This window comes from Trachypithecus francoisi, unplaced genomic scaffold, assembly GCF_009764315.1.
Source record: "Trachypithecus francoisi isolate TF-2019V2 unplaced genomic scaffold, Tfra_2.0 Lachesis_group1, whole genome shotgun sequence".
In the NCBI taxonomy this organism is placed as follows: Eukaryota; Metazoa; Chordata; class Mammalia; order Primates; family Cercopithecidae; genus Trachypithecus; species Trachypithecus francoisi.
In genome coordinates, this window is record NW_022681454.1 from 98269351 (window position 1) to 98295073 (window position 25723).

At 36.0% G+C, this 25723-nt stretch overlaps 1 protein-coding gene across 2 annotated transcripts in view; it reads left to right on the forward strand.

Annotated features, from left to right (window-relative positions):
* Positions 1–492: 492 nt before the first annotated feature.
* The window catches only part of BANK1 (B cell scaffold protein with ankyrin repeats 1), a 254356-nt gene continuing 229125 nt past the window's right edge, over positions 493–25723 (forward strand). For both annotated transcript variants that reach the window (XM_033214877.1, XM_033214878.1), the window contains exons 1-3: positions 493–551; positions 2511–2649; positions 11926–12065. In XM_033214877.1, the coding sequence (XP_033070768.1) occupies positions 534–551; positions 2511–2649; positions 11926–12065 (297 nt within the window). In that variant the 5' untranslated portion in view covers positions 493–533. The remainder of the gene's footprint in view (positions 552–2510; positions 2650–11925; positions 12066–25723) is intronic.

Sequence of the window (25723 nt, forward strand, 5' to 3'; positions counted from 1 at the left end):
GAAGTTGCAGGAGGATTTTGTGAAGCTGGTGAGATCTGAGTTGGACATTGTTGGAGAGGATAAATATGAGGATATAGAAGGAGAAAAGGAATTAAATATCATGCCAACATTATGTTCAAGCAGGCCCAGCTGCCTAGTTTACAGTGCAAAATGAAAGTACAAAGTACCATGTTCAAATTATTATAATGTCAAAGTAATTACAGCAGAATATTAAACCAGAAACAGGGCCTTCTAAGTGTGGGGTCCTGTGTGACTGTAAGGTCATGGGCCCGTGAAGCTGGCCATGGGTACAAATGAAGATATGAGTGCCTCATTTGGGGTGGTCAGTGTGCTTGTCTTTTGTTTAGAGCTTTTCTGTGGAAATGGTTGAAAGGTGGAGTCCTGCCTTTTTTTTTTTTTTTTTTTTGAGACAGAGTCTTGCTCTGTCGCCCAGGCTGGAGTGCCGTAGTGTGATCTCGTCTCACTGCAACGTCTGCCTCTCGGACTCAAGCAATTTTCTTGCCTCAGCCTCCTGAGTAGCTGGGATTACAGGCATGCATCACCATGCCCAGGTAATTTTCATATGTTTAGTAGAAACGGGGTTTCACCATGTTGGCCAAGCTGGTCTTGAACTCCTGACCTCAGGTGATCCACCTGCCTCAGCCTCCCAAAGTACTGGGATTACAGGCGTGAGCCACTGCGCCTGACCCTGAAGGGGGAATCTGATGTGTCAGAAGCAGTCATGAGTAGGGAGTCGGTTGGGTGGATAAAACACTGGGAGAGTGCATGTGCACTGGCCAAATGTGGAAAGGTATAAGTCAAAGTTAAACAAGGAATGATGCACACACAGGAAATATCTCTGAACTTTAAAGCAGAGGATCTTGAGTAACTGAGCCCAAGTGAAATGGAAAGACATTATTTGGCTCTTAAAGATTTCAGGTAAAGGGGCAGATATGAGAAACGAAAGGAACAAAAGAACTGCCAGAAGCGAGGCCCTGTGAGGAGGAGGTTGCAGATGTGAGGAAGGGAAGGGTTTACCCTCCTGCTTTTCTGGCATGTTGCATGTGTGGGGCAAGAGCAACAGGTGGAATAGTGGGAGTTCCTTTGAAATAGGATCCTTTCCCGATGAGCACTGTAAATTCTGAGGAGAAATTTAGTTCAAAATACCCTATGGACAAATATTTGGGAGTATTAGACTCTGGTGGAAAATGCCTGAAGTAGATTTTTGTGTGAGCTGAAATGATTCTGTAACATCAACATAGTTAGAAGCTCTTTGGGATAAAGCATAAAGATGTAAGTTTTATTGGTCAGTAATTTATACTTAGGGGCATTTAAGAGAATCTTGAAATTAGTAACTTTTTGATAAACGTGATTTTATAAAACCATATAAGTATGATCCCTGTTTTTTTTTTAGCATGGAATTGAAAGTTAGTATGACTTGAAGAAAGCTTTTGAAAGTTGATATCTAAGATAATCATAAAAAGAATGTTTTATTTTAGCTTTTTCATGGGGTTTGACAGCATGATATAAGGAGTAGTGTGGATTTGGAAATTAAATATTTCTGATTAGACTTCAGAATGCAATTCTATATATTAGTTGTCCTTTTCTTAAAAGAGAAAAAGAAATAGCCTTATCTATTTATTTTGGGGTGTGTGTGTGTGTGTGTGTGTGTGTGTTTGTGTTTGTCTTTCTATATGTATGCCTTTGTGTTTATCTGTTTCAGTTAGGATTAGAGGAAATATATGTATATAAAAAGTGCTGAGTATAATTTCTAGTATAAAATAGATAATAAATGTTTATGCCTTTCTTTACTCTGTATTAACCCCAATCTTTCATTCCTAGTATTGTTTCTCAATATTTTTTCACAAATAGTTATTCAATAACCTTTTTCACCTTATAGATGTGGCTCTTCCATCTTAATTAAATCTAGAAACTTTAGATTTATAACCTTTAGTCAACTCAAAAACCATCGCAGACACTTAATCATAAATAAAGAGTAGCCACTGAACTTCTACTACACAAAACATAAAACTATTGGACTTCTTAAAAGAAAAGTCATTATATTTAAATTGTAAGAGATCTTAAACTTTTTCAATTCTATCATTTATAGATAAAGAAACCAAGTTATACAAAGGAGTAAAAAAGGGATTTGGAAAAATGATTTGGTTAACAACTGAATTATAGTCTTCTGCTGGTCTGTGAAATGATGCGTATACCCTGGTACAGAGAGCCATATTTAGGAAGAGGCAAGAGGAAAAGGAAGAGGCCATATTCACACTGTTTCTTTAAGTTGCAAAGCATGGCATTAGAGGGAAAAAAAGAACATCTAATAACAATAAATTTGATAATATTTAAAATGTAGTGAGAATCACATTTATGTATTTTATTTCTGGATACAGTTGAAAATACAAACACCATAGAAGACTTATTCAATGATAGTGTATTACCTTAATTATAAAGAAATGTAGTGGGTTCTTTGGCTAATGTAAACTTTTTCAAATGCTTAAATGGGTTACATTTTAATCTTACAGAATCCTGGTGAAATATTCATAATTTTGAGAGATGAAGTAATTGGTGATAGTGTGGAGGTTGAATTTACATCAAATAATAAGCGCATTAGAACACGGCCAGCCCTTTGGAGTAAGAAAGTCTGGTGCATGAAAGCTTTAGGTAAGAATGTTTATGATTTAATAAGTATAAAACATCATCCTTAGTTCCTTCCAATAAATTTATGATAAATGGTTTCACTTCCCTTCAAAAACTAATATTGTTCTGCAGGTGTTTCCTGTGTTTAGTTTTCACATACCCAAGGTTGTTATTATTAATCTGGATTTGCAAAAGTAAGAACATGCAAATTATGAGAAATTAGCTTGTATACTGTGTAATGAAATGACATCCAGTAACATCATACATTTTTAAACATGTCAGCAGATTATGGCAATTACTAAACATATAACTAAAATTGTGTGCTTTGTTGTGATATTTGGATTAGCAATTTATTTTGAGTTTTATTAATAAACTCTATTTTCTTCCCTTTCTGTCTTTTTCCCCCCAAGTGTCTGGTATATTTTTGTGGCTCTGAAAAGCATGTTTTCTCCATTATTTTATCAGTATGGTGCAATTTGTACACATAATCTTCTCATCTTTTCCTTATCTCACTTACAAAGCTAATCATTTGATTATTCAGCTTTGCTTATAGCATGATAAATTGTATCAGATTTAAAATTCCAGATGGAATAACCATACTTGCAACAATAATTGTGCTAAAATCAAACTCTAATATTAATCTAATACTAATTTCCAGATATCTTAATATAAATGTAAGACTACTTGGTTTTTACATTTATGATGTCTTTTCATGATCAGAGAATAAAATCATCTTACAAAACCTCATAAATGTGAACTTTGTAAAATATTTAGAAATAAAAAGATGCTCAATCTTGTCATGAATTTGGAAATGTGGCAAAAATATTTTAAATTAAAGATCATGTTAAACACATTTTGAACATTTATTCCTTTTAAAATATAGTGATTATGCAGTCTATTTACAAGGTATTTACAGACTTCTGTTTGTGTGGAAAGCGTGTGTATGGATTTCCTTGCACAGCTTAGACTGAAGTTGGATTATAAGAAGGAAAAACTCCATACTAAACATTTATAAACATTTCAGACACTGCTTTCTGTCATGGATAAGCATATGTAGAAGTGAAATGAGAAAAACTCCATCTCTTTCCTTTTCTTTCTTTCTTGTCTCAATGCCCTCTACTTCATTATGTCACATTCTTAAGTGGTTTAATGAATAAAATTTTCTAACTAATTAGTTTCAGAATTTAAATTTAGTTAGAATAAAGTCACTGTAGAAACATCAATATTGCAGATTCAGAAGCACTTAAATAATATTTCCCCAAAGCAGATCAAGATGTCAAATGTAATTATTCACATTACTTAAAAATTTTTGCTCAGTATACCTGCTGGCTAGGACAGAATAAAGAATAAAACATGTCAAAGTTCAAATTAATTATAAGAAAAGCAGAAAATGAATATGTCATGCTTTCCAAGATATACCAAGACATAATATTATCTCCATGGTTAAACAACAAATCTGTAATAAATAGATAAATAAACCACTATTTACCAACTATCATAATTAAACTTATTTAAGTATTTGTTTCAACTGTTGTATTCTGTAAATTGATGAGAAATTTTCTCCCAAAATGTTGACTGCTTTGTATCAATATTCAAGATGGTTACTTAAACCTGTTTGGGAGTATGGATGGAAAATGCCTCAGCAGAAATAGGCCCAGAGCCTTATTTTCTCTGCTTCATGTCACTGTGTTTTGAAATGTTTTGAACCCTACTAAGAACAACTAGTAAGAACTACATTTTACATCATGACCCAGTACATGTGCACAGATATATAAGGAAAACAAACGTTTTACAAGTAATATTTAGACTAATCATTTTAGCCCCACAGTAAAGAGCCCATTTTTACAAGAAAAAGCTGAACAACTACAAATCGACCACGTTTCTTGAACCCATTAGAAAATTAAAGTTGGAAGGTGTTAGTTGCAGGTGTGATACCTTTTCTCACCATCATAAGGTTAACAGCTGTCATTCCTATAATAAAAGACAGATTAACAAGAGAAAAGCGTAACAAATTTATTTAATCAAAGATTTATAGGAGCCTTCAGAAATGGAGACCTAAGGACCCAGGGGAAACTGTCTATTTTTATGCTTAGGTTCAATGAAGAATAAACAGCCGTGTAGAACAGTGATTGAACAAAAGAGTATGAACTAGTGGCAACAAGCTTGAGGGGAGGAGGACCCAGTAAGGCCTGGCTGTTCCGACTTTTGTTGGCTTCTCTATGTGACATTCTTTCCTCCCATGTATGGAGCAGGCTTTCTCTGAAATGAGGATCTTTAAGGGAGAAGAGAGAAGGGAGACCTTTTTTGGTTTTGTGGTTTTCTTTGGGAAAGAGGAGTTCCAGTTTCTATGATCTGCCTTGGGGAAGAGGAATTCTTGCTTCTATGACTAGATCAAGGGCAGGAAGAAGGGTGGGAGACATGAGGATGGAATGTCAGAAAGACCTTGCTTCTGAGGCTCTTTTGTCTTCTTTAGTTCAAAGTATGCGGCACACCAAGACGTCATACTTTGGGGTATTGTCTTCTGAGCTCTGACAAGGGCAATCCACTATTTCAAAAGCTGGAGAAAACAATGAATTAAGAGAGTGTCATTTGAAATCTACTTACCTAGAGCAGAAGCCACTGGAGCCACAAAGTAGTAGGAGCACATAAGTGTTAATTTTGATGGAAGTCTGAAAGCTGAGAATGGATTAGTTTGAGAGTGAGAAACTCCTGGAGGCAGTAGTTTTAGGAGGTTCCCACACTTTTGTAGGATTTACCTCCATGAATCCCACCAGGTTTGTACAATGCAGATCTGAGAAAAATCCCATGGAACCCTGGTGGGGTCAGAGGAAGAATAATCATGGTGAAATACTTCCAGCATGTTCTCCATAGCACAGGCCTACTCTCCAGAAGAAAACACTTTACCAGAGCCTCATTCCAGCTGGGAAAGGATATCATTTCACTGTGGCTCCCTCTGGCCTTCCTGTCTCACTTAAGGGGGATTAGGGGAAGCTATGCCACAGCAAAAACACTTGTAAAGTCATAGCGAAGAGTCACTAAAAGACTAAGACTTAATCATAAGAATATAGAATGCTTTCCTTCCCTACAACCTTGTGGTTACCACAGCAGGATTCCAGCATAATGACAGTGGATTACTGTTTAAAAAACGCAACCAACCAGCCGAAAAAACCCAGCAAGATCCAGACTCTCTCTAGGTAAAGTACTTAGAAAAGTACATAATCAAAAGAGAGACAGAAACAAAAATGGTAGAGGAATTTAAAGCCGCTAGCACCGATAGCTACAACAAACATTAAATACAGTCCAACTCCTAGAGAGATTCCCATAAATTCTTTCACTACAAGACTATTTACCTTATATCTAGTCATAAACCAAAACCAAACATTGCAAGGCATTCCTAAAGCAAGATAAACACAATTTAAAGAGACAAAGCATGCATTAGACTAGTATTAGATACGACACAGGTGATGAAATTTTCAGAGAGGGATTTTAAAAGTGATTAAGATATAAAGGGATCTTACGGAAAATGTAGACAACATGAAAGAACATATTGATTATGTAAACAGAGCTAAATTTTGAGAATCAACAGGAAATGCTAGAAATCAGAACCACTGTATCAGAAATTAAAAAGTAATAGGTTCATTAGTAGACTTGACAAAGGTCAGAAAAGAATCATTGAACTTGAAGATAGGTCAATGAAAACTTCCCAAACATAAACGGTAAAGAAAAAGAAGGTTTTTTTTTGTTTGTTTGTTTTTTAAAGAAAGGACAAAACATCTAAGAAATGTGAGACAATTTCTAACATACATGTAATTGGAATACAAGAAGAATGAGAAAATGAAGAACAATAAATGTTTACGTATTAATGGCAGCGATCAAAACACAGATATAGAAAGCTCAAATAACACAAAGAAAGATAAATATAAAATATTGACACCTATTCATATTACATTTGATCTGTAGAAAACTGAAAACAAAAGAGAAAATCTTGTCAGAAGCCAGAGAAAACAAATAACTTACCTGTAGAGAAACGAGTATAAGAATTATGTTGAATTTCTCTTCAGAAACCACGCAAGCAAGAAAATAGTGAAGTAAAATATTTTAAGTATTGCGAAAAAAAGGAACCCACCAATCTAAAATTCTATATTCAGTGAAATTATCCTGAATATAGAATGAAGGAGAAATAAGGACTTTTTCAGACAGAAAAATGAAGGAGTTCATTACCAGCAGACCTGCCCTGCAAGAAATTTTAAAAGAAGTTATTTGGGAAAGAAAGGAAATAATATAGGTGAGAAACTTAGATCTGCATGAAGAAAGAGCATCAGAGAATAAATGAATGAAGGTAAAAACAAAATCCTTCATTTTCCTTATTTTTAATTGATCTAAAAGATAAATGTGTGTCTGAAGTAAACACTATCAATGTGTTGAGTGATTACAGCATATGGATAAGTGAAAGTAATGACAGCAATATAAGGGACAGGAGGGACTTAGGTTTATTAAAAATGTATATTTCAGACTCTAGGACAGTTACTAAAAATTTTTTTAAAGCTATAAATGGTAGGCTAAGAAGAGAGAAAATGGAATCCTACAAAATTCTCAAATAATTTTGAGAGAGAGCAGAAAAGGTTGGGTAGAGAGGGGTAACAAAGAAAAATGTAGGGAAAAAAAAATTACAAGTATGGTAGATATAACCCAACCATGTTACTGAAGCCAAGTAATCACTACTTAAGTTTAGTGAATAGTCTAAGAATGTCAGTTAAAAGACAAAGATTGCCAGAATGGATAACAAGCAAGACCCAATAATATGTTGTCTGTAAGAAACTCAGTTTAAATATTAAGACATGGGTAAATGAAAAGTGAAAAGTGAAAGGGTTGGAGCAAGGTAGGTTGGAGGTTGGTGCAAAAGTAATTGCAGTTTTACAAATGGCATTGAAAGTAATGTAATGAAATTGGAATGCAAGAAGAATGAGAAAATGAAGCAGAGATCAAAACACAGATACACCAACCTAATACCATGATAACACTAATCAAAGTAGAGCTGGAAAGTTGTTCTAATTTCAGACAAAGAAGATTTTAGAAAAAGAAAAATTATCATGAATAAACAGAAGCATTATATAATGATAAAGATATATTCTCCAAGAAAATAGAAAACTCTTAAACATGTATGCACTTAACAACAGAGTGTCAAAATATGTAAAGCAAAAGCTGCTAGAATTGAAAAGAGCAATAGACAAGTCCACTATTATGTAAGATTTGAACACTGTCTTTCCGTAATTAATAGACTCAGCAGACAGAATATCAATAAGTATATAAATGAACTGAACACTATTATTAATCAACTTGGTTTAATTAACATTTATAGAATACTCCATCAAACAACAGTAGAATGCACGTTTTTCTGAAACTCATTTGGAACATTCACCAAGATAAGCCATCTGCTGCATCTTTAAAAAATAAACTCTATTCAATATAAAAGAATAGAAATCATGCAAAGTGTGTTATCGGACCACAATAGAATTGAAATAGAAATCAGCAACACAAAGATAGTTGGAAAATCCCCCTAATTCAGAGATTAAGTAACACACTTCTAAGGTGAAATTAAAATAATTTGAAATAAATTAAAATGCAACTTAACAAAGTTTGTGGAATGTAGATAAAAAGTGTGGACAGGGAAATTTTTATCATTAAAAACTTGTAATAGAAAAGAAGAAACATATGCAATTAATAACCTATGCTTCCACTTAAGAAACTATAGAAAGATGAGCAATTTAAGTGTAAAGCAAGCAGAATAACATAAATCATAAAAATTAGAGCAGAAAACAATGAAATGGAAAATAAGAGAGAAATTCAACAAAATCCAAAGCTGGTTCTTTGAAAGGATCAACCAAATTGATACACTTTTAGCCTGGCTAACCAAAAAAGAAAGAGAGAAGATACAAATTACCAATATCAAGAATAAGATAGGAGTAATTACTACTGACCCAGGAACATTAAAAGGATAATAGTGAGTATGGATACAAATTTGATAACTTAGACAAATGGACAAATTCCTTGAAAGACATAAACCACCAAAAGTCACACAAGGAGAAATGGATAATCTGAAGAGGTCTATGTCTCTAAAAAATTGAATCATTAATTATTGGTCTTCCATAAAGAACAGCAGCAGTGCCAGATATTTTCAGTCAGTAACAATGTAGAGATAAACAAAAATTATTTTAAAGTACAATTATGCTGATAGGTGGTGAAATCTTAAGATGCTCTTTTACTAAGTAGCATCTTTCCCTTTTGATACATGGAAACATCTTAACCTGACATTTTTATTTGAGAAAATATCTTCTAATTTTGCCATCTCCCCTTTCCTTTCAGCTCAATAACTTGCCACACCTATAATTAAGTTATTTTCTAGAAACCACACCCTCCTAATGGTAACCATAGGTTTGTCACTGACAGGGACTGTTTTGTACTAAAGCAATTTGAGTTACTAAAATCTCAGCTTATGTCAAAACTTATAATAAATATATGTGAAACCATTAAACTGTAAATACTAACTAATTTTTACATAGAACGTAGAGAGCATTCCTCTGGTACTTATAGTACTGTGAGAAAAAAATTTAATGCAGCAGGAAGATAACCAATTAAAAGTTGAAAGGAATGCATAATGTATCCACAAAGATTTAGAATCTCTTTATTAAGAAACTGTGCTCTGGATAATGTAAATTATAACTTTACATTTCATTAGAAGAGCATGAAAAATACTTCAGGATATGCCAAATATTATGCTCAACCTTCTTAAGAAAATAACAATTGATAATATATTTTTATAATATCGTAATTCAGGAAAACAATTTTAACATATTTTAAATTGATATTAATTTTTAGGCATGACCCATGTTTTGAAGCCACCTATATTTATTTAATGATAATATTCGAATCCAAATAGAGCCATGTTTATTTCATTTTCATGGAAACAGTGTGGCTTCATTTAATGTTTACCATATGGGAAAAGTCTAAAATGGGATAATAAAGGAAAACAGCTTCTCAGACAATAGACATACGCAGACAAAAGAGCTCTGAAATTAATAGATTTGTGAAATATCCACTTTTATAGAATTAGTGAAATATTTTAACTATTAAGAAATACCTTTGGATTATATTTCTCATAAATTACTTCAATTTGTACCTCATCAAGGACAGACCACTTAAGTATAGAGATAGGGAAGGTTGACAAAGACATTTGAATGTAACAGAATTTGAGATTTGAAATGATGGGAGCAAGGAGTTCCATTTTTCCCTTCCATTCTGTGCCTGTTTTCCTCTTCATGGCTGACTCAGTAATATCCTTGCTTGGTTTGGAGATCTTGACCTGTGTTTGTGTGTACTTACAGGGTTAGGTGTTGCTTGAATACTTTCATCCAGATGGTAAACAACATTTAATTTTACTCTCTTCTATTTGAGTCCTTACATTAATTGGTTTTTATTTTTATTGAGAAGCTATAAAATACAGTCATCATAGTGAACCAAAATTAAAGTAAAATAATGTTCAAGCAGTAGAGGGTACTGCTCATGTAAAGGTCAGTTCAATAATGTATTACTGAGGAGGCCTCCCAACCATATGAATCTATAAGGCATTCTCTGTGACATGTAGTGGGGACCAGTAATTAGGTATTGATTTAATAACTGCCATTTAACAAATATGAGAATGTATACATCAAACACAACACTTTAAAAGGCATCTCCTTGGAGGATTACTCTAAAATCGACATCATTATCAGTAGATGCACTGGTAAAATTTTGAGTTAACTAAGGACTCAATGTATAAGAATAAATCAGTTCAGTTTCATGTTAGATTAAAAAAATATAGAATATTATCTACTGTGTATCAAAAAACTACCAAGCAAATCTCACCATATACCTCTCATGATTCATTACCTGATTTTCTTTCAAAAGGTTAACTCTACATGGTAAAACTCCAAACCTCTTTTGTGATAAACAAAATTAATATCTTCTTTCAAAATAATTTTTATAACTTATCATAACATTTACATTGAAATTTATCTTTATTAAATCTACTGAAATTGATTTCATTTGACTCCAATAACTCTAGAACCACCTTTACCATATGCATACTGCTTTAGCTGATGAGATGTGGTTTAAAACTTTCATTTTTGTTTGTTGTAGTTTCCCTTACATTCTCTATTGGATGAATGCTTCTTTGGGGAGAGAGAGCTCCTATTTTTCTACATACATCATTATAATACAGGCAAGGCATCTAGTCAAGAAATATGAGAGGAATAAATTTCAGCTCCTCGACCTAGTTAAGCTTAAGATTGCTTTCGTTGCATTTAAATTTTCTTCAGCAATATTATAAGAAGTCCTTTAACAGCTTCATGAGATAAAGTGAAATTAATACTTAAACCTTAAAAACTTTTAAATATTCAAAGCTCTTATATTTAATGACTTATTCCTAACCCTAGATATTTGAGTGACAGTTTTCTGGGAGAACATGGGAAGTATCTCAATGACAGATTAAAAGCTCTTAAAATTTGTTTCATAATGAATTTAAAGAATTACATTTTGTTTTCTTTTCTTACACTAAAACATAATAACTTTTTAATTGATTGTTTTTTGGTATTCTTTCATAGTCCTAAATTCTTATATAACTTTAATGCTGCTCATATATTACAGCACAGTTCACAATGTAGTGTATCATTCATTTTGAACAATTTGTTCTCAAAAAGGCTTTAGATGAATGTATGATGTAAATACTACTTTAGTATCTGGGCATTAAACCTTGCCTTTCCCAGGGTTTTTCATTGTAGTCAACTGAACACAAGTTGTATAATTTAAATCATTTCAAATTACAATGTACTCTTCAAATTACAATTTTGAGAAACTTGCCTGTAATTAGTTAAATTGTTTTCATAAGATAAATAATAAATACCTAACTTTTGATAAATGGCTATACTTTTCCAAATTCTAAAGAATTATGTCAAGATTATAGAATGTTACAAAGAAAACTTATATTAGTAAGTAAGTTGGGACAAATAATTTAGTGCTTTACTGTTATTGTTATTTTAGCATACATTTTGTATTTTAAGTTTTTTTAAAGCAATTAAGTCTAAAATTGTACATTTCATTTTGTGGTTTCCAACTACCAAGAATTTTAAAAATGATTTTAAGTGCTAGAGATTAGTAAAAGTGTTATAAATTTTTAAAGACTTCTTTTATATTCTCTAAAAGATGTAATAGTATGAATATGCATTAAATACTCTGCCCCTAACTCTTGTTTATTATTTTCATAAGAGTTTCCTGCTGGTTCAGTCCATGTCAATGTCTACTGTGATGGAATCATTAAAGCCACAACCAAGATTAAGTACTACCCAACAGCAAAGGCAAAGGAATGCCTATTCAGAATGGCAGATTCAGGAGAGAGATTGTGCCAGGTAAATTGATCTTTCCATGAAGTTAATCATAATGTAAGCTGAAGAGCTAATGAAGGATAAGAGGATTCATGCTTTGGTATAAGTTTGAATGTTGATTGAATAAGAGTAAATTACTACGGGTCAATAGGAAGGAAAGAAGCAACCTCTGTTGTGCCAAAAAGTGGACAAATTACTTTGCCTAGGTCAAAAAAATCCAGATAATGTCAATGGAAAATAGCTTATTCATTACAAGGTAGACATTTTGATGGGCTCATTTTAAAGCTGTTACAAGCAGGTAGAGAGAGCAATTAGAAAGAACTCCTAAGAAATGAATTCCTTCTTTATTCAGACCTGCATAACACAAAGTAAAACGAAAGTCAAATCACCTGTCTCATGCTTTGAGATTAAGGAGTTAGACAAACCAAAATATCACCAAAAAGGAAACGTGGTGTCAATCTAGAAATTGTTACTTTCATGTGGACACTTCTAAGCTCAGTGTATGTTTTCCTTAGTTTCATTTATTATTATTATCTGATTGTGAAAATTATTTTTTGTTTGTGATATTTATTAGGAATATGTGCTTATTCCATCAAATTTTCAGAGTGAAATAAAGGCCATTTCTAATGACTTGATAATTAGAATTATATCTTTGCTTAATTGCCTCAGTTTTTCATGTGAGTCAGAGGTAGAAGGGGGTAGAGAAAGGAAGTCTAAGTATCCTCAAATTTACCATAAAATTTACCATAAAAACCTATCTTCAAATTTACAGTAAAAACTTATAAGGTTTTTAACAAAACTATCAATGATAATGTAGCTGACAAGTTGTCATGAAACTTTATGTGTTTAAACTAGAATAGAATTGGAGGATTTGTTATTATTTCGTGTGACACATTTTTCTATTAGAGTTTTATTTTTATATTATATGAACGACATACTTTAGAACAATGGAAAAGGTAAACATGTCTTAGAAAAGGACAGGGAGTGAAATAACATTTGTCAAACTGGAGAGTCTGAGGACATTTGACAAAATATCTATATTGTAATTCCAAAGCAAGTACAAAAGTAATAGCTTGAAAAACAGACTGTTTCATTTTCTTGTGACAAGTCCACCTTATCCTCTACTTAAAAATTATATTCATAACAAAAAAGATTAATAAAGGCAATATATTGCACTGTGACTATTCAGTCAGTGTAGAAGTAAAGTAGTCCCCAAACATATTTTCTGTTGGTCTTTCTGTTGTGGGTGGGGATCTTTGAATATAGTAAAAAATAAATGTAATTTATGACGCCTGGACAATTTTTCAGGATGCTATGAATATGCAACTCATGATTTCTTTTACAGCTTGAAGTGGAAAAAAAAGTGAGTTTGCTAGTTTTTAGATAAGTTGGAAAATGCTGTTTCTTTTTTACCCTCTGTATTGGAATGAGGGGAAAGAAAGAGTCACGGCTTTTCTCAATGATTTTTCTCTACCACCAAGCTCTGGTGGCCTATAGAAGGGAGGATGCTGGGCAGGCACAGGATGATTCAGATTTTACCATCAGGAGAGAGCCATTTTAAGTCAGAGGTCTGAGTAATGACAGACAGAATTACTCTAACCTGGTGGTAGCAAACCATGGCATGGCAAGGAGAGACATTAAGAGACTGTTTAATTTATGTAATTTAAGGGAGGTTTAGAGGTTTTGCAACTGTCATGAGGGCACCTAGAAGTATTGTGGGATTAGATAAAACAAAATCTGAGACTGGGATCTCAGACCAGATCAGACTGTAACAGGCTGGATAGAAGGAAAGGCTGCACTTCAGTGAGTCTCCCAAGCATCTTGGACTAAGTATGACATGGGATTTGTCTAAATCTTCTGGTATCTGGACCACACAGGGTATCTGTGAACTCACTGAGGAGGTGAAAAGCACTTTCTACCCTTGAAGAAGCAACTGCAGAGGCATGGCCGCAGTGTATTTTAGATTTGTTTGACCTCGAAGGAGGTGTCCCAGCCCACACTGTGCTTCTCCTTCAGGGCATTTGGTTTTCCTTTCTATATTTGCCTTTGCTCCCACATAGATTGTGTTTTTAACGAATTTTGTGGTCGGGCATGGTAACTCACGCCTGTAATCTCAGTACTTTGGGAGTTTGAGGCAGGTAGATCACTTGAGGCCAGAAGTTCAAGACCAGCATGACTGACAATGGCAAAACTCCATCCCTACTAAAAATACAGAAATTAGACAAGCATGGTGATGCATGCCTGTAATCCCATCTACTCAGGTGACTGAGGCAAAATAATCGCTTGAACCCAGGAGGCAGAGCTGAGATGACACCACAGCATTCCAGCCTGGGTGACAGGGTGACACAATAAGTCTCTCTCTCAAAAAATAAAAACAAAAAAAAAAGGAAACTAAAAAGAAAAAGAAAAAAAAAAAAAACAGCATTCTGTGGAAGCTGTACATTTCTTTTCCAGATTAGAACATTTCAGTAATTGTTTCTTTCATGGGCTACTCTGCCATTTTATTAAGAAATGTGAATATTTTGCCCATGGTTCACTTTGAACACCTGCATTGGAAACACAATGTACATTGTAATTTTATTTAGCATAGTTACTCTTTATAAGTCGGAATATATGCCAGAAGATTTGAATTTTTAAAATAACCTACCTACTTAGCTGAAATGGTATATTGTAAGAACTTTCCTGAGTTTTCTAGTAAGTTTTAATGGCAGATGTGATTTCAGTAATCCTAAAACTTAGCAATAAGATCTTTCTCATGAACATTTAAAAGCTATTGGGCATGTAACAACATGAACATTGTGTGAATTTGAGGAAAGAATTACTAATGAGAATACTGCAGGGTTTATGTTTTAGCAATTGTTGAGTTTGTAATAAGAGACTTTGTATTATCATTTAAAGAAACCATGCATATAGCAAAATGAGCATTCTGTGAATTTGAGAAAATAATAATGAGAAATCTGGCTTTCTAATTTAATTTTTAATGACTTCTATTAGGTTTTAGAACACCTAACCTGAATAGTTTGATTATTTATCTGCTTCTTTAATCATTTCATCTTTGTTGGATAAATACTAAATCCCAGAACATAACCTCATAAAGGTGAAATTTCCAGAGCATCACTTAAAATAGTAAATATAAGAGAGATTCAAATGAAAGAAATCCAAAGCCCAGTTTGGGATGATAATTAGAATTGAAGTGCTAATGTTAGAAATACTAGTAACTCCTATTGAACTAAGGTAATTAAAACCTTGGAGACTTTCATCCTATTTACAAAAATGTCTTGGGGAAATAATAAAGTTAACTTTGTAACTAGGTAACAACATAAAAGCAAAATAACATCGAAAGCCTAAAAGAACACAGTAATTATTAGTTTAAGTAGTAGGATTCTTTATAGTAAAAGATTTTTTTTTTATTATACTTTAAGTTTTAGGGTACATGTGCACAACGTGCGGGATTGTTACATATGTATACATGTGCCATGTTGGTGTGCTGCACCCCTTAACTCGTCATTTATATTAAGCCTATCTCCTAATGCTATCCCTCCTCCCACCCCCTCCCCACAATAGGACCTGATGTGTGATGTTCCCCTTTCTGTGTCCAAGTGATCTCATTATTCAATTCCCACATATGAGTGAGAACATGCGGTGTTTGGTTTTCTGTTCTTGCGATAGTTTGCTGAGAATGATGGTTTCCAGCTGCATCCATGTCCCTACAAAAGACACGAACTCATCCTTTTTTATGGCTGCATCATATTCCATGGTGTATATGTGCCACATTTTCTTAATGCAGTCTGTCACTGATGGACATTTGGGTTGATTCAAAGTCTTTGCTATTGTGAATAGTGCCGCAATAAATATGTGTGTGCACGCGTCTTTATAGTAGTATGACTTACAATCCTTTGGGTATATCCCCACTAATGGGATGGCTGGGTAAAATGGTATTTCTAGTTCTAGATCCTTGAACTAGAAATTTTTCACATTGGATCCATTTTCCACAATGGTTAAACTAGTTTACAGTCCCACCAACAGTGTAAAAGTGTTCCTGTTTCTCCACATCCTCTCCAGCACCTGTTGTTTCCTGATTTTTTTAATGATTGCCATTCTAACTGGTGTGAGATGGTAACTCATTGTGGTTTTGATTTGCATTCATCTGATGGCCAGTGATGATGAGCATTTTTTGATGTGTCTGTTGGTTGTATGAATGTCTTCGTTTCAGAAGTGTCTGTTCATATCCTTTGCCCACTTTTCATGGGGTGTTCGTTTTTTTCTTGTAAATTTGTTTGAGGTATTTCTAGGTTCTGGATATTAGCCCTTTGTCAGGTGAGTAGACTGCAAAAATTTTCTCCCATTCTGTAGGTTGCCTGTTCACTCTGATGGTAATTCTTTGGCTGTGCAGAAGCTCTTTAGTTTAATAGATACCATTTGTCAATTTTGGCTTTTGTTGCCATTGCTTTTGCTGTTTTAGACATGAAGTCCTTGCCCATGCCTATGTCCTAAATGGTATTACCTAGGTTATCTTCTAGGGATTTTATGGTTTTAGATCTAACATTTAAGTCTCTAATCCACCTTGAATTAATTTTTGTAAAAGGAGTAAGGAAAGGATCCAGTTTCAGTTTTCTACTTATGGCTAGCCAATTTTTCCAGCACCATTTATTAAGTAGGGAATCCTTTCACCATTTATTGTTTTTGTCAGGTTTGTCAAAGATCAGATGGCTGTAGATGTGTGGTATTATTTCTGAGGGCTCTGTTCTGTGCCATTGGTCTATATCTCTGTTGTGGTACCAGTACCATGCTGTTTCGGTTCCTGTAGCTTTGTAGTATAGTTTGACGTCAGGTAGTGTGATGCCTCCAGCTTTGTTCTTTTGGCTTAGGATTGTCTTGGCAAAGCGGGCTCTTTTTTGGTTCCATATGAACCTTAAAGTAGTTTTTTCCAATTCTGTGAAGAATGTCATTGGTAGCTTAATGGGGATGGCATTGAATCTATAAATTACCTTGGGCAATATGGTCATTTTTACAATATTGATTCTTCTTATCCATGAGCATGGTATGTTTTTCCATTTGTTTGTGTCCTCTTTTATTTCACTGAGCAGTGGTTTGTAGTTCTCCTTGAAGAAGTTCTTTACATCCCTTGTAAGTTGGATTCCTAGGTATTTTATTATCTTTGAAGCAACTGAGAATGGTAGTTCATTCATGATTTGTCTCTCTGTTTGTCTGTTACTGGTGTATAAGAATGCTTGTGATTTTTGCACATTAATTTTGTATCCTGAGACTTTGCTGAAGTTGCTTATCAGCTTAAGGAGATTTTGGGCTGAGATGATGGAGTTTCCTAACTATACAATCATGTCATCTGCAAACAGGGACAATTTGACTTCTTCTTTTCCTAACTGAATACCCTTGATTTCTTTCTCTTGCCTGATTGCCCTAGCCAGAAATTCCAACATTATGTTGAATAGGAGTGGTGAGAGAGGGCATCCCTGTCTTGTGCCAGTTTTCAAAGGGAATGCTTCTAGTTGTTGCCCATTCAGTATGATATTGGCTGTGTGTTTGTCATAAATAGCTCTTATTATTTTGAAATACTTTCCATCAATACCGAATTTATTGAGCGTTTTTAGCGTGAAGGGCTGTTGAATTTTGTCAAAGGACTTTTCTGCGTCTATTGAGATAATCACATGGTTTTTGTCTTTGGTTCTGTTTATATGCTGGATTACGTTTATTGATTTGCATATGTTAAACCAGCCTTGCATCCCAGGCATGAAGCCCACTTGATCATGGTGGATAAGCTTTTTGATGTGCTGCTAGATTCAGTTTGCCAGTATTTTATTGAGGATTTTTGCATCGATGTTCGTCAGAGACATTGGTCTAAAATCCCTTTTTTTGTTGTGTCTCTGCCAGGCTTTGGTATCAGGATGATGCTGGCCTCATAAATGAGTTAGGGAGGATTCCCTCTTTTTCTACTGATTGGAATAGTTTCAGAAGGAATGGTACCAGCTCCTCCTTGTACCTCTGGTAGAATTCGACTGTGAATCCGTCTTGTCCTAGATTTTTTCTGGTTGGCAGGCCATTAATTATTGCCTCAATTTCAGAGCCTACTACTGGTCTATTCAGGGATTCAACTTCTTCCTGGTTTAGTCTTGGGAGAGTGTATGTGTCCTGGAATTTATTCATTTCTTCTAGGTTTTCTAGTTTATTTGCAAACAGGTGTTTATAGTATTCTCTGATGGTAGTTTCTATTTCTGTGGGGTCGGTGGTGATATCCCCTTTATCATTTTTTATTGCGTCTATTTGATTCTTCTCTCTTTTCTTCTTTATTAGTCATGCTAGCGGTCTATCAATTTTGTTGATCGTTTCAAAAAACCAGCTCCTGGATTCATTGATTTTTTTGGAGAGTTTTTTTGTGTCTCTGTCTCCTTCAGTTCTGCTCTGATCTTAGTTATTTCTTGCCTTCTGCTAGTTTTTGAATGTGTTTGCTCTTGCTTCTCTAGTTCTTTTAATTGTGATGTTAGGGTGTCAATTTTAGATCTTTCCTGCTTTCTCTTGTGGGCATTTAGTGCCATAAATTTCCCTCTACACACTGCTTTAAATGTGTCCCAGAGATTCTGGTATGTTGTACCTTTGTTCTCATTGGTTTCAAAGAACATCTTTCTTTCTGCCTTCATTTCATTATGTACCCAGTAGTCATTCAGGAGCAGGTTGTTTAGTTTCCATGTAGTTGAGTGGTTTTGATTGAATTTCTTAGTCCTGAGTTCTAGTTTAATTGCACTGTGGTCTGAGAGTGCAATCTGTTATAATTTCTGTTCTTGTACATTTGCTGAGGAGTGCTTTACTTCCAACTATGTGGTCAGTTTTGGAATAAGTGTGATGTGGTGCTGAGAAGAATGTATATTCTGTTGATTGGGGTGCAGAGTTCTGTAGATGTCTATTAGGTCCTCTTGGTGTAGAGCTGAGTTCAATTCCTGGATATCCTTGCTAACTTTTTGTCTCGTTGATCTGTCTAATGTTGACAGTGGGGTGTCAAAGTCTCCCATTATTATTGTGTGGGGGGAGTCTAAGTCTCTTTGTAAGTCTCTAAGGACTTGCTTTATGAATCTGAGTGCTCCTGTATTGGGTGCATATATATTTAGGATAGTTAGCTCTTCCTGTTGAATTGATCCCTTTACCATTATGTAATGGCCTTCTTTGTCTCTTTTGATCTTTGATGGTTTAAAGTCTGTTTTATCAGAGACTAGGATTGCAATGCTTGCTTTTTCTTTTTTTTTTCCATTTCCTTGGTAGATCTTCCTCCATCCCTTTATTTTGAGCCTACAAATGTGTCTGCATGTGAGATGGGTCTCCTGAATACAGCAAACTGATGGGTCTTGACTCTTTATCCAATTTGTCAGTCTGTGTCTTTTAATTGGACCATTTAGTCCATTTACATTTAAGGTTAATATTGTTATGTGTGATCTTGATCCTGTCATTGTGATATTAGCTGGTTCTTTTGCTCGTTAGTTGATGCAGTTTATTCCTAGCGTCGATGGACTTTACATGTTGGCATGTTTTTGCAATGGCTGGTACCGGTTGTTCCTTTCAATGTTTAGTGCTTCCTTCAGCATCCCTTGTAGGGCAGGCCTGGTGGTAACAAAATCTCTAAGCATTTGCTTATCTGTAAATGATTTTATTTCTCCTTCACTTATGAAACTTAGTTTGGCTGGATATGAAATTCTGGGTTGAAAATTCTTTTCTTCAAGAATGTTGAATATTGGCCGCCACTCTCTTCTGGCTTGAAGAGTTTCTGCCGAGAGATCTGCTGTTAGTCTGATGGGCTTCCCTTTGTGGGTAACCCGACCTTTTTCTCTGGCTGCCCTTAAGACTTTTTCCTTCATTTCAGCTTTGGTGAATCTGACAATTATGTGTCTTGGAGTTGCTCTTCTTGAGGAGTATCTTTGTGGTGTTCTCTGTATATCCTGAATTTGAATGTTGGCCTGACTTACTAGGTTGGGGAAGTTCTCCTGGATGATATCCTGCAGAGTGTTTTCCATCTTGGTTCCATTTTCACCATCACTTTCAGGCACACCAATCGGATGTAGATTTGATCTTTTCACATAATCCCATATTTCTTGGAGGCTTGTTCATTTCTTTTTACTCTTTTTTCTCTACTCTTCTCACTTCATTTCATTCATTTGATCTTCAATTGCTGATACTCTTTCTTCCAGTTGATCGAGTTGGTTACTGAAGCTTGTGCCTTTGTCACATAGTTCTCATATTATGGTTTTCATCTCTATCAGTTCTTTTAAGGACTTCTCTACATTGGGTATTCTAGTTAGCCATTTGCCAAATCTTTTTTCAAAGTTTTTAGTTTGTTTACACTGGGTACATAGTTCCTCCTTTAGCTCTGAGGTGTTTGATCAACTGAAGCCTTGTTCTGTCAACTTGTCAAAGTCGTTCTCCGTCCAGCTTTGCTCCGTTGCTGGCGATGAGCTGCATTCCTTTGGATGGGGAGATGCACTCTGATTTTTTGAATTTCCAGCTTTTCTGCACTGCTTTTTCCCCATCTTTGTGGTTTTATCTGCCTTTGGTCTTTGATGATGGTGATGAACTGATGGGGTTTTTGTATGGGTGTCCTTTCTGTTTGTTAGTTTTCCTTCTGAGGAAAACTAACCTTCTGAGGTCTAACAGGACCCTCAGCTGCAGGTCTGTTGGAGTTGGCTTGAGGTCCATTCCAGACCCTGTTTCCCTGGGTATCAGCAGTGGAGGCCACAGAAGATAGAATATTGCTGAACAGCAAGTGTTGCTGTTTAATTCTTGCTCTGGAAACTTTGTCTCAGGGGAGTACCCAGTCCTGTGAGGTGTGAGGTGTCGGTTTGCACCTAGTGGGGGTGTCTCCCAGTTAGGCTACTCAGGGGTCAGGGACCCACTTGAGCAGGCAGTCTGTCCATTCTCAGATCTCAGCCTCCGTGCTGGGAGATCCACTGCTGTCTTCAAAGCTGTCAGACAGGGACATTTACATCTGCAGAGGTTTCTACTGCTTTTTGTTTAGCTATGCCCTGTCCCCAGAGATGGAGTCTACAGAGGAAGGCAGGCCTCCTTGAGTTGTGGTGGGCTCCACCCAATTTGAGCTTCCTGGTGCCTTTGTTTAGCTACTTAAGCCTCAGCAATGGTGGGACCCCTCCCCCAGTCTGGCTGCTGCCTTGCAGTTAGATCTCAGACTGCTGTGCTAGCAATGAGGGAGGCTCCATGGCCGTGGCACCCCCTGGACCAGGCGTGGGATATAATGTCCTGGTGTGTCGTTTGCTAAGACCCTTGGTAAAGCACAATATTAGGGTGGGAGTTACCTGATTTTCCAGGCATTATGTGTCTCAGTTTCCCTTGCCTAGGAAAAGGAATTCCCTTTCCCCTTGCACTTCTCAGGTGAGGCGTTGCCTCGCTCTGCTTCACTTCTCGCTGGTTGGGCTGCAGTCACTGACCAGCACCGACTGTCCGACACACTCCAGTGAGATGAACCCAGTACCTCAGTTGAAAATGCAGAAATCACCCGTCTTCTGTGTCACTCACGCTGGTAGCTGGAGGCTGGAGCTGTTCCTATTCAGCCATCTTGGGTGCACCCCTCAGTAAAAGATTTTTGAAATGATACCAAATAATTATTGGTTATATTGCTTATTAGTAAAAAGGTATCTTTGTTTTGCATGTATTTATCCTTTTGCATATTTTACTTTACACATTGAAATATTATTTTCATCTTCATGTCAGGTACACTTCTGTTTTTATTAAATTGCATGTATTATTCAATCATTGATTTGCTGCCTGCAAATATTTGATACAATGTAAAGCCAGAAGGGTTTCAAATGAGGAAAGGTACAGACTTACGGAACTCTCATCGTGAGGAATTTCTCCCTGGTCTTCTCTGTTAATAGTTTCCTGAAAGGTTAATTTCTTCATTGAATTAATGCTTAGATGTTACCAGTTGTCTCCCTTAAGGAATTCTTCAGGAGATTCTTCCCACTGAGAGATACTGGAAGTCTCCTGCCTTTCAGAAATGCTTTTAGGTCCCTGTCTTTCTCAAAAGGTTATGAAAACCTTCCTTCCTCTTCACCAGCTCCTATTGATAAGAGGTACAAATGCATCTAGTCTCTAAGCTTTACCATACATCAGTGTTATCTAAGATACCTTGCTACAAACTTTCAGTGGCTTACTGGATAAGAAGGTTCAAACTTCTTTGAATGTCACATAGACTGCAGGTTCCCAAGTATTTTCCAAGATCAACTCCTTTCACAGGAGCATTTTTTCCATGTCTTCTTAACTCTGTGATTGCTATGTTCTAGCCACCTTTTTAGAGCATATTGTGCTGTTTTCTTCAGCCCTCTCCCTTCTTTAATGCATGAGCACTGTGTTTTTCATGTTTGCATGCCTAGTATCTTTCACACAACTAGTTCCTGATACAAGGGGGCAACTAATATTTGTTGCTTAAAAAGTGGGGAAAACACAAGCAGTTGCTTTTTACAGTGCTAATTGATTGGATAAGTGAAAACTTATAGAATGGGCATTTAAATAGAGATAGAAATGAGCGGAAGGAGTGGAGCAAATTGGCAGAATAGAAGGCTTTACCAATGGTCCCTCCTGCAAGGATAAAAATTTATCAACTATCTATACAAGAAAAACACCTTCATAAGAACAAAAAATCAGGTTAGCACTTAAAGAATCTAGTTTAACGTTCTATCACTGAAAGAGGCACTGAAGAGGTAGGAAAAAAAACAATCTTGAGTCAACAATGCCAACCTTCCCTGATCCTCTGGGAGCAGGTGTGGTGCAGAGACTGTTTCTGTGTGTTAGGAAGAGGGAGAGCACAGCAATTGTGAGGCATTGAACTCTGAGCTGCCCTATTATAACAGAAAATAAAACAGGAACAAACTCAGCTGACACTCACAGTATTAATCCATTCTCACACTGCTATAAAGAACTACTTGGTACAGGGTAATTTATAAAGAAAAGAGGTTTAATTGACTCACATTTTCTTGTGGCTGGAGAGGCCTCAGGAAACTTACAATCATGGTGGGAGATGAAGGGGAAGCAAGGTACATTTTACCTGTTGGCAGGAGATGGTTGGGGGGACTACCACACATTTTTAAACCATCAGATCTCATTAGAACTCACTCACTATCATGGGAACAGCATGTAGAAGAAACCACCCCCATGATCTAATCACCTCCCACCAGGGTCCTTCCCTAGATACATGGGGATTACAATTCAAGATAAGATTTGGGTGGAGACACAGAGCTAAACTGTATAACCCACTTGTGGAGAGAGCATGTAAACCAGCCCTAGCCAGACAATTATTGATTCTATCATTCTGAAGTTGAATTCCTGCAAGCCTTGCCACTTCTGGCCAAAGTGGTGTGTGGAACAAAATAAACTTGAAAGGCAGTCTAGGCCAAAAGACTTGACTCCTAGGCAAGTCCTAGTGCTCAACTGTGCCCAGATTCAGTGGACTTGGTGGCACACAACCCACTGAAACACAAGCTGGAGTGGCTAAAGGAGTGGTGGTATCACCTCTCCCCTAAACCCAGACTGAACAGCTCATGGTTCCAAAAGAGACCCCTTCCCTCTGCTTTAGGAGAGGAACAGAAGAGTGGGGAGGGCTTTGTGTGGCGTGTGGAATACCAGCTCAGCCACAACAGGATAGGACGGTGGTCAGAAAAGGGAACCCACTGCCTTAAGGAAAGGATCCAGTCCTGGCAGCATTCATCACCTGCTAACTGAAGAGCCCTTGGCTCTGAATAAACAACAGTAATATCCAGGTACTACATCGAGGGCCTTGGGTGAGCCTCTGAGACTTGCTGGCTTCAGGTGAGACTCATGACATTCCCAGCTGTAGTGGCTAAGGGGGAAGACTTTCTATGCTTGAGAAAAGTGGAGGGAAAAGTAAAGGGAACCTTGTCTATCCCCAGGTACAAGTGGCACAGAACAGAGGGAGGCTTTGTTTGGGCCAAAGTAAGGGAAGAGAATAAGAGTCTCTGCCTGGTAATCTAGATAATTCTTTCGGCTCTTGTCCAAGACCATCAAGGCAGTATCTCTATGATTCTGGAAGAACTACAATGTTACTGGGCTTCGGGTGCCCCCTAAAACAGATACAGCTTAGATCACAACAAAGAAGTCTTTTTTAACTCTGGAAACCCTTTTTAAAATCTGGAAACCCCCAAGAAGGATGGATACAAACAAGCCCAGATTGAGAAGGCTACAATAAATACCTAACTATTCAATGCCCAGACATAGACAAACATCTATAAATATCAGGACCTTCTAGGAAAATATGACCTCACCAAATGAACTAAATAAGGCACCAGGGACTAATCATGAAGAAACATAGATATGTGACCTTTCAAAGAACTCAAAATAGCTGTTTTGAGGAAACTCAAAGAAATTCAAGGAACACAGAGAGGGAGTTAAGAATTCTGTCAGAGAAATTTAATAAATAGATTCAAATAATGAAAAAGAGTAAGAAGAAATTCTGGAGCTGAAAAATGAAGATGGCATAATGAAGAATGCATCAGAGTCTTTTAATAACAGAATTGGTCATGCAGAAGAAAGAACTAGTGAGCTTGAAGACATGCTATTTGAAAATATGCAGTCAGAGGAGAAAAACAAACAAACAAAAAGAAACCATGAAGCACACATACGGGATCTGGAAAATAGTCCCAAAAGGGCAAATCTAAGCATTGGTGGCCTTAAGGAGGACGTAGAGAAAGATACAGGGGTAGAAAGTTTATTCAAAAGGGTAATAACAGAGAATTTCCCAACCTAGAGAAAGATATCAATGTTCAAACATGAGAAAGTTACACAACAGCAAGCAGATTTAACACAAATAAGACTACCTCAAGGCATTTAATTCACAAACTCCCAAAGGTTAAAGATGAGTCCTTCAATCAGAAAGAAAGGGATATTAGTGAGCAGTAAAAAAGCATCTGAAGGTAGAAAACTTACTAGTAATAGTAAGTACACAGAAAAACACAGAGTATGGTAACACTGTAAGTGTGGTGTGTAAACTACTCTTATTTCAATTAGAAAGACTAAACAATGAACCAATCAAAAATAGTAACTACAATGTTTTAAGACATAATCTAATAAGATATAAATAGAAACAACAAAAAGTTTAAAAGCAGGGGATGAACTTAAGATATAGATTCTGTTTTAGTTTTATTTTTGCTTGTATGTTGTTTGTTAGTGTTAAATTATTATCAGCTTAAAATAATGGGGTATAAAATAATATTTGCTTTGGGAGGCAGAGGCGGGAAGATCACTATAGGTCAGGAGTTTGAGTCCAGCCTGGCCATCATAGTGAAACTCCATCTCTACTAAAAATACAAAAATTAGCTGGGCATGGTGGCGGGTGCCTGTAATCCCAGCTACTTGGGAGACTGAGGCAGGAGACTTGCTTGAACCCAGGAGGCAGAGGTTGCAGTGAGCCAAGATTGCACCACTGCACTCCAGACTGGGTAACTGAGCAAGACTTTGTCTCTAAAAAAATAGATAATATAGTACTTTCAATCCTCATGGTTACTTCAAACCAAAATAAATACAATAGGCACACAAAACAAATACAAAACAAGAAACTAAATTATATCACAGAGGAAATTACTTTCACTAAAAGGAAAGAAAAGGCCAGAAGACAACAAAAAAACAAATATTAAGCAGGATTAAGTCCTTATCAGTAA